The sequence below is a fragment of the Rhincodon typus genome, chromosome 5 (assembly GCF_021869965.1).
Source record: "Rhincodon typus isolate 14 chromosome 5, sRhiTyp1.1, whole genome shotgun sequence".
Lineage (NCBI taxonomy): Eukaryota > Metazoa > Chordata > Chondrichthyes > Orectolobiformes > Rhincodontidae > Rhincodon > Rhincodon typus.
This window is the reverse complement of record NC_063336.1, coordinates 96,161,794-96,171,634: the sequence shown is the minus strand read 5'-3', so window position 1 is coordinate 96,171,634 and position 9,841 is coordinate 96,161,794. Positions and strand designations below refer to the sequence as shown.

At 41.9% G+C, this 9,841-nt stretch overlaps 1 protein-coding gene across 10 annotated transcripts in view; it reads left to right on the top strand.

Moving 5' to 3' along the window:
* Positions 1 to 4,345: 4,345 nt before the first annotated feature.
* fbxo25 (F-box protein 25) overlaps positions 4,346 to 9,841 on the top strand; it is a 184,702-nt gene continuing 179,206 nt past the window's right edge. For 9 of the 10 annotated variants that reach the window (XR_007262051.1, XR_007262050.1, XR_007262052.1 and 6 more), the window contains exon 1: positions 4,355 to 4,709. Coding sequence is in view for 5 of the 10 variants with exons in the window: in XM_048596462.1 (XP_048452419.1) it covers positions 4,555 to 4,709 (155 nt within the window). In the remaining 5 variants the exon portion in view is untranslated. Of the gene's footprint in view, positions 4,710 to 9,841 lie in introns of all 10 variants that reach the window. The other variant, XM_048596461.1, reaches the window with a different exon arrangement.

The following is a 9,841-nucleotide window of genomic DNA, read 5'->3' as shown; positions in this document are numbered from 1 at the left end:
TGTTGCCATGGCAATACTTGCATGATTGCCCTTAAGCATTCTAGAGCATTTGTAGTGAAAAAGACAAGCTTAGTGACACCATATATTCAACCTGCAATAAGGAGCTGTATACAGTCATTTTGTTTCACCACTTTGTCTTAAACAGCCAATTGATAAAAGATAATGTCACTTCCATCGTGATGGCTGCTGTTAACTATTTTAGAATCATTATAGAACCAAAATCCCCATTGATGAATGTGCTTCCTCCACTGAATAAACGGTGGTCAGAGAATCCCAGTTTAGGAAACCATGGTTATCTTCCCTTTCCTCGTCTAAATGATTTCTCGCCCCAGCATTTTGCAGGACTGCCATGCTTTTCTCAATGTCCCATCTAGTGGTAAAATAACATGAGGTTTAACAGCCATCAGAAAGCGACCTTTTAAAGGTTTGGTGTCTCTGATCTTCTTCATCATAATCTCACTATACCAATAGAAAATATTCCATCACAGGGGGATTTAATGCAAAAATAGCCTAGAGAGCCAGGGAATACAAGCAACTCAGAATTAGACTTTTGAAACACATCATTGTAAAACTAACTATCTCTACGGGTCCAGGAATCATACTGTAACGATGAAGTTATAGGGGTGCACCATCTGTGGCAAAGAACCCTGTGGCCACTCCAGAATTGGAATGCTACAACCAGATCAAAATCATTTCTCCACTCAACCTTAAAAGTGCCAACCTCTTTCCAGGCTATACTTTCTTGACCATTTTCAGTGAATAGCAATACCAACATGACAACATTTGCTACATTCCACAAAGCACAGGAAGCTGTCCATTTGCTTATCCAGCCAGTGGGTTTCTGCTCCTCTCCTAGCATCATTGCTCCTCCTCACCTGAGTAGGTTGAATTAACGAATGGCACCTAAACTCACTATTTGAATACCTTTGAGTGTGAGTGAGTGTGTGTTTGTGTGTGTGCGCACTGCACATGCGCACGTAGCTTTATTTAATGTTTATTAACTTTGGCACAAATGATGCAGGAATCTACGAAGTATTCTCTTACTCAGAATACTCAGTGCTGACTGATGTTCATTTTAGAAATGTTCTAATGGTTGTAAAGGATACTCTCAAAGGGAGCTTGCAGCACAAAATATTAAACATAATGTAATACTACATAAAAACCGAAAGAACTGTGGATGCTGAGGAAGGGTCACCGGACACAAAACGTTAACACTGTTTTCTCCTTCACAGATGCTGGCAGGCCTGCTGAGCTTTTCCAGCAACTTTGTTTTTGTTCATGTAATACCACCTAATGGATTAATAAGTGGGTATGACATGATAATATAGGATGGTATTAAATCTAAACTTGGACAAAGCCATTGACTTCATTTGCATCTCCTTCTCCAAATTCCAATTTTATATTCTCCAAATAATCAAAGAGTGGAATCTTACAGGGGCCTGAATGGTGGGCTGTGGTGAGAAATGTGGCAGAATCATACAGTAAGTGCAAGGCCTGTATTGATGTCAGGAACAACTCGATTCATCTTTTAGCTATGCTTTGAGTGTCTGTGTAAGATTCTAGCTAGGAAGCAGCAAATTGTGCATTAAAGGGGACTATTGCTTGTTATTAACTGCTCTCTTAGTATTTCCTCACATAAGCCAGAAATTCCAGGCTCACAGTGATGCTGTACTGTCTTGCTGTTTAGCACAGAGACAAACCCAGGAAGCTTGTTGTTGTTAGCAATCCTCAGTCAAGCCATCAGTCAGATGGTCCTAGCTCAGTAAATCAATGGCACTCCAGTACCAGTCCAGGGACTTAGACATGGTCAGTCAGTCGCTTAGGGTGGTCAGAGTCAGGTTCCCCTCCTCATAATGGGTGAGGAGCCAAATGCCACACTAAAATTGGCCTAAATCTTTCCAAATTGCTTTCAGTCAATATTTACCAGGAAAAAGGAAAGGATGCCATGAAATTAATGTTTTAAGAATATTTGAACAGAGTGAAGAGAAAAATGTAGAAAAAGCACAGCAGTTAAACATGACAGTAAGAATTATTTGAGTGTTATAACAATATGAGAGCAATCAAAGAAAGATAATAAAGACATATTAAAAATTATTATATACACAAAAACAGTCAATATTCTAAACAATTATTTTCTTCAAGTATTTTGAAATAAAGCACAGGCAACATACTGTCCATGAACGAATATAACCAAAGCAAGATCAATTACTTTAATAAAAATGATACAGAAGGCTGACACAAACAAAAACAGGTCAAAACAAATAAATCACAAGTTGACACTATTCTTCTCAAATTGGCAAAAGAAGAAAATTTATGAGGTGCTAACAATTATGAAGATGTCAACAGATAATGGAAGAGGAAAAAATTGCAACACTACAGAATAAAGGTGGAGACTGGCACTGGGTGTATTCGTTTTGCAGGTAGCCAGCACAAACAGAATAGGCTAAACAGTTTTCTTCTGTGCTGCAAACACTCTATGATTTTATAATTCTATAATTTATAATTCCTTTTCATTAGTTTTTTTAAAAAAAAACTTTTCTGCCTTTGTATTCTATGTTTTGGTTCGTTTTTATGTTTTCAAATGGCACCAGAGAGTGGCAACACTAGACAACACTTTTCACTGCATTTTGTAACAAAATACACATGACAATAAATAAATAAATAAATAAAAATCAATAATAGACGAGTAGAGGTAGCAATGGGTTGAAAATAAGAAGTAAAGTATCTATATTCAAAAGAATGATAAAATGGTCTAAGGCAACTAATAGACCAAGGGTTGAATATTTTGTTTTCTGACTGTGTCAGTTTTGTTGGGAGTTTCATGGAGAGTTTCTCTCCATGAGGCTGAGAGAGATCTCTCACCGCATCTTAGTTAAACACAGTTCATATAATAAAAACTAAAATAGAAAACAAAAGAAATCAGATACAAAAACAGAAATTGTGGAAAAGCTCAGCAGGTCTGGCAGCAGCTGTGGCGAGAAATCAGAGTTAATGTTTTGGGTCCAGTGACCCTTCCTCAGAACTGATGGTAGCGAGGAAAAAACTTTTTAATGCAGAAGGTGGGGAGAGGGGTAAGGGGTAAACGATAGGTGGAGATAGAGCACAAACAGAGAGAAGAACAGACAAAAGAGTGGATAACAATCAGCCTGGAAGAATGAATAGCTACTAATGGGGACAATCAGTGAATTGTATTAATAGCACACCAAGTGATAACAACCCTGGTGTTTGGGGGTTGAGGTAAGGACATGGGAGAAGGTGCCTCAAGCCCTAAAATTGTTGAACTCGATATGGAGTCCAGAAAGCTGTAGAATTCCCCAGCAGAAAATGAGGTGCTCTTCTTCCAGCTTGCACTGAGCTGCGCTGGGTCACTGCAGCAAGCCTGAGACAGAGATGTTGGCCAGAGAACACGGTAGTATGTTGGAAATGGCAGGCAACTGGAAGCTCAGGGTATTTTTTGCAGACAGAACGTAGGTGTTCTGTGAAATGGTCACCTAGTCTATATTTCGTTTCCCCAATGTCGAGGAAACCACATTGTGAGCAGCGAATGCAGTGGACTAGATTGAGTGAGGGGCAGGTGAAGCAAAGTATCTTTGGGACCTTTGATACTGAGGATGAAAGAAGTGAACAGGTAGGTGTTACTCTTTTTCTGCGGTTGCAAGGGAAGGTGCCGTGGGGCTGTGGGATGTGTGGGCGTAAAGTGAAAGTGGACCAAGGTGTCCCAGAGGGAACGGTTCTTGCAGAAGACTGATAGAGGAGGGGAGGGGATTTCATGTCTAGTGGTGACATCCCGCTGGAGGTGACGGAAATGGCGGCGAATGATCCTTTGGATGTGGTTGATGATGGGATGGTAGGTGAGGACAAAGAGTATCCTTGTTGTGGGAGGGAAAACAGGGGGTGAGGGCTGCCGTATGGGAAATGGGTCGGATTCAGCTGAGAGCGCTGTCAACTACACTGCTGAGGAATCCTCAGTTAAGGAAGAAGGTGGACATTTGAGAGGTCCCCTTATCGAAGCTGGCATCATCAGGATAGATGCGAAGGAGATGGAGGAACTGAGGGATTGGAATAGGGTTTTTACAGGAAGAAGGGTCCAGACCCGAAACGTCATCACACATAGAAGAGTGCCTCATTGCGATCCTCCAACATCTGTCCAAGCCGCGCCGAACAATGCAGCTTTGGGCCTTCTCGATGATTGACTGTTACCTCCACCAGTGAGACCCGAGAATGGGAGGCGTGGCGGTGCGGTGGGTAAGACAATGGCATTGTTGATTGGCAAGAGTACGGCAGGGGGGCGGGGTAAGCCTAGACTTCCGGCTCGGAGAGGATGGCCTTTGCACATCCGTCAATGAAGGCCCAGGAGGGGCGGGGCCTGTCCGCTGTTTGTAAACACAGGTGTCGCGAGTTGTGTTTGTCCGCGCGTTCTAATCGCAACCGCCGAGTAACGGCCGCGGCGCGAGGGACAGTGGGTACATGTAGATACCCAGTTCATCCTGAAGTGGAGTGGGAGGGGGTTTGGAAAGGAGGAGGCAACAGGAGGTGCCTCCAGCGAAAGGAAAGATGCCGTTCTTAGGGCAGGACTGGCGATCTCCGGGAGGGTACTGGGTGAAATCCGAGGACGGCTGGAAACGCTTCGAGTTTTACCGAGACGACGATGACGACGAGGAGGAGGAGAGCGAGAGCAGCAGCAACCGGCGCCAACTGGAGATCGGACAGTGAGTGTTCAGCAAACGGTGGATTGACCCTCCTTCCGTAAACAGTGGTGGTAAACATTCTTTACCCCGCAACACCAGGGGCGTTAGCTTAAAGTTGTGCTTCTGTAAATAAATGCTTCCATGTCTTTTGTTTTTGTCATTTTTATTTTGTTTTGAATTCCTCTTCTGTTTTTCCCTCTGTTTGGTTTGATTTTCGCCTTCTTTGGAATTATGGCTTATTGCTGTGTCCTGGTCTATGCTTGTAATCCTCAAACTGGTGATGTTTCCAGCTTCCTATGGCCCTTGGGCAGGGTGAGGAGTGTACGATGTGATTTTAAGAGCTGATCTGGATAATCAGCTTACCATCATGGTGCATGTCTTAACTTTCGCTGTAACTACTCACAGTTGTCAACAGAGACACGGTACCAACTTGAGAGCTCGTAGAATTTGATTTTTTTGTAGCACTTAAAGGAGACAACAGAGAAATCTCCAAAAACTTTGGTGTTGCACTTTTGATACAAAGCTGCATCCTTGGTAGAGCTGTCCTGCATCTTTAACAGGTTCGACATAATAGTGGGCAGAATGGTGAGGGGTCCCCTCATTAATGAAGAACTTGGGGCTTGGTCCTTACAAGGACTGTGTGGTCGTCAACACGTCAGCAGATATCTCGCAGACACTGGTCTCTGGAACAAGTTAAGTTGTTGAGGTTGACGTGAAGCCAGATTTCCCCTCGTTCGCCATCTCATGCGCCTATGTCTGTTAGAGTTTGGTCAGCACTTTTGATGGAGGTGCTACTGAATTGCTTTCAGTTACAGATGTTGAGATCTTGGTGTTTTCTTTTGCAATGCTTCTGCCAAGTGGCGCATAATTCAAGATTCATTGGCAGAACATTGTAATGATGAGCAGGGGGTTTCCTTGCCTCTGTTTAACCTGATGTTGTGAGACTTCATGGGATCCAGACTCTTATGTAAATTCCCAGAGCCACTCCATTCCAACTGTTTACCACCACTGCTAGCCAGTGGTCTGTCTTGTTAATGATACAGGTTGTACCAAGGGCCAGCGACTGATGAATCCGGACAGTAACTGATGGATTTTGTGGATAGGGGAGGCTGCAGTACGGAACATTCTCAGAGAAAGCTATATATGGAAATCCGTTCTAGCACCAGTGGCATTTGTGATGGGAAATATTACATGGTCCAGTAGCACTGTGGCACTGAAGATTACTGAGCCACTTTGTGAATATCTCTTGTACTCTTACAGTGGAATTGCTGCATCAAGTGCATATATGTGTAGTCTCAAGCTTGCAGCTCCTGTTTGACTGGAAAAGAGCTACTCCTAAGATTCTAGCTGAATTTCTCACATACACTGATTCTTGATCTGTAGGAGCAAGTGTTGTTAATGGTGGCGGCAGGGGATGTTGGTTGATGCATTGGTCACAAGTTGGCTGAGGATCTTTGGTTTTCTGTGGAATCTGGTTAAAGTTACCATCCATGGGCCTAAAATATGCAAACTAAAGGGTGTTGGGAGTTCTGGGTACGTACTGGTGGCCCTAGTACAGGATCAGTGTTCTTTGAAATAGAAATGACCACCATTGGCTATGTGTTGACTTTCAGAAGAGAGTGTAGCTATTTTAAAACCTGCATTTTCATTTACTGTGAGTCAGTTTTTAGTGACCTGCTTTTGTAATATGGTCACATGTCAAAAACTAGTTATTATTTTGAAGCAAATGGCTATTGTTTTCAAAATAGAACACAACTGATGGAAACAAGCAATAGAAACTTGGACAGTTAACCATGTGAGATTTTGTAGTCCATTATAAATTTCATTTTATTGTTTACCTGCAGATTTGAGCATTGAGAGAAATATTCCATATTTGGTAATGATGCTGAGCTGTCACAATAGTTTCAGAAATTTCATTTGTTTATCAAGATAAGAATGTGGAATAGGTACTTGGCAGTTTATTATTTTGAAATATAAGTACCTAATTCCTGGTTTTGGTATTGTGCATTGTTGTCTGCAAGGTTGGTTTGTCTTGCAACCACAGTGCAAGAAACCAAGGGCCTGATTACTTGCAATGTCACAAGTGCTATTTTCACTATAACAGTGATGGATTTTATTTTATCATTTTGCTTACCATCCACTTAAGGAATCAAATTGAATTGGATATGATTTGCTATGATTTAAAAGAAATATCTATTTATGTTCAAAGTGCAACTAATTGCAATAGTATTACCAATTACTCTTTTGCCCTCTTTGCAAAATCCAGAATGAGAGAAATGATGTTATGTCTCAAGACTTCCCTTTCCCTCCTGATTATCAAGGTTAGTAGTTAGAGACTCCTGTTAGACAGACAGTATATAATTCAAAGAAATAAACAAGTGCCAGGGAATAACAATCTCCAGCAAGAGTCTCTACATCATCCACATCAATGTGTGTTGGTCATCATTGATCAGAAACCTAACTTTTTGGCTAAGTTAACACTTGAGAAGTTTCAAACCATGCCAGAAGGAGAATCTCACTCAATTGCCACTCAATCCAGCACCATTTAAATGTTAATTTGTTCTTCTACCAGTACATCATGGCTGCAGCATATACCATCTGTGACTCCAATGCAATAATTTCAGCAAGGCTCTTTTGACAGTATGTTCAAACCCACAGTGTCTACTACCTAAGTGGACAAAATCCATCACATGCAATATCCCTTCCAAGTCCCATCACCCAGGTTTGGAAATGTTTTTTCAATCCTCCCTCATTTCTGAATCAAAATCCTGAAACACCATACCTAACAGTGCTGTGACTGTAATGACACTACGTAGTCAGCAACAAACTCACCACCTGCAATGTCCAAGGGCATTTGGAGATGGAAAGTAAATACTGGCCTTGCCAGTAATGCCTGCATCCTACAAACAATTTTTTTTTAAAACGGACATGAAAAATTTACTCTCTAGTGCAAGTTTAAAACAAGCTTTTCCTAAACAATTGAACTACTGTAAGATTCTATCTTTGGATGTCCTTTAAACCACATTAGACACAAGCTATTTATTTTAGAAGTGCAAATGCCAAATATTTGAATTAACAAAAAAGCTGAACTGAAGTTTTAAAACTGTCTTTTTAGTATATTGTCTCAATAGTTTTCAAAAACTTCAAAAGCTAAAAAGTGATTGCAGGGTGTAAGTTTGTGGTTAGTGCTTCTACATTTCCAAAAGGGAAGTTGGGCTTTCCTTTTTAGGGCTTGGAGGAATTTCTTATGGTTGACACTCTATCCAAGGAGAGTATACACAAAAGACAAACAAACTTCTTTTTGTAGTTGTTCATTAATAGCTACTTCTCGTTACTGTTACATCAGTATTGGTGAGAACTCCAATGGAACATTGCATCTGACCGACTGTTAAGTGGGGCTTGCCTTTGTTATAAGGATATGAGTTTGACTTCTTGGACAATGTTCATTTAGTACAGTTTTCTCTCAGTATTCATTGTTGTGTTCTGATGAACATAATTTCTTTACTGACATATCACTGAACCATTAAAGTTAAACCACAAGAAATTCTTCAACATACGTTGATTGCACATGTTGTTCCAGGAAGACTTGAGAATTTTGGTCGATATTGGCTGGGTCTTGCAATTCCATTCCCTAATGAAGACATTTTGGAAATTAGGAGTTGCAGAGTAGATTTGTAGCTTGGGTTGTGGATGTTGTGATTGGTTGGCTCGCTGAGCTGGTTCGTTGTTCTGCAGATGTTTCATTACCCTGCTGGGTAACATGATCAGTGCAGCCTCTGATGAAAGCGCTGTTGTGTTTCCCCATCTTTTAATTAAAATCTGGTGCCTGTTGAGCTGGATTACCTCACTTCCAGTTTTCCTTCGCAAAGGAGTTTATGTGGGATCTAGCTCTATGTGTATATTCTTGGCTTGCTTTGTGGAGTACCAGGCTTCGAGGAATTCCCGTGCTTATCTCTGCTTTGCCTGTCCCAGGATCTTGGTGTTTTCCAATCAAATTGGTGGTTTTCCTTATCCATGAGGATGGAGATGAGTGAACGTTGGTTGTGTCTTTTTGTTACTGTTTGATGTTCATGTACTCTTGTGGTTAGCTTTCTTCCTGTTTGTCCAATGTAGCGTTTGTTGCAGTCTTTGCAGGGAATCTTGCGTATGACATTGGTCCTGTCCATAGTGGATAGTGTGTCTTTGGTCCGGGTGAGCAGTTGGCGTAGGGTTGATGTGGGTTTTTGTGTGCTACTCTGATGCCCAGTGGTCGTAGGAGTCTTGTGGTCAGCTCAGATGTGTTCCTGATATAAGGTAGCGTGGTGAGTGTGTCCGGGCGTGAAGTATCTTCCTGTTGTCGTGCGTGTGATAGGCATCTTCTGACCCAGTTTTTTGGGTATCCTTTGTCTTTGAATACTTGGAAGAGGTACTCCTCTTCTTCTTGGTGTAGCTCTGTGCTGCTGCAGTGTGTTGTTGCCTGTTTAAATAATGTTCTCACGCAACGTCATTTGTGTGTTAGGGTGGTTGCTGTTGAAATTCAGTACTTGGTCAGCGTGTGTGGCTTTCCTGTGTACCTTTGTTAGGAATTCCCCATTTGTCCTGTGTTCAGTTCCTGTGTTCCTGTGTCCAGTTTGTGTACTTTCGGGAGGCCGTAGAATCGGGAGGTGTTAGTTCCTTCAGGATGGGACTATCTCTCCAAGGCACATGCACTACTAGCCGATGAAAACACATACCAGCAAGTGCAGACAGACCCGACACCACAACTGGGCAACAAGATTCTCAACACACTAAAGAGTCTCAAACAGACCGGACAAATCAACAAAACAGACTTCTTAAGAATGAAACCTGAAGGAATTAACACCCCCCGATTCTACGGCCTCCCGAAAGAACACAAACTGGAAGTACCCCTCAGACCCATAGTCTCCCTGCCAGGCACGCCATCGCATAGATTAGCCAAGGAGTTACAAAAGATGTTAAAGCACCTCATCAGCAAGTCACCCCACTCAATCCATTCAGCCCAGGAGTTCCTCAATTCCATCAAGGACATAAGAATAGATGACGACGAGACCATGGTATCATTTCACATTACTGCCCTATTCATATCGATAGACATATCACTAGCAAGGGAAACACTGATAACACTACTAAAACAACAACAAGACGCTAGCGACACC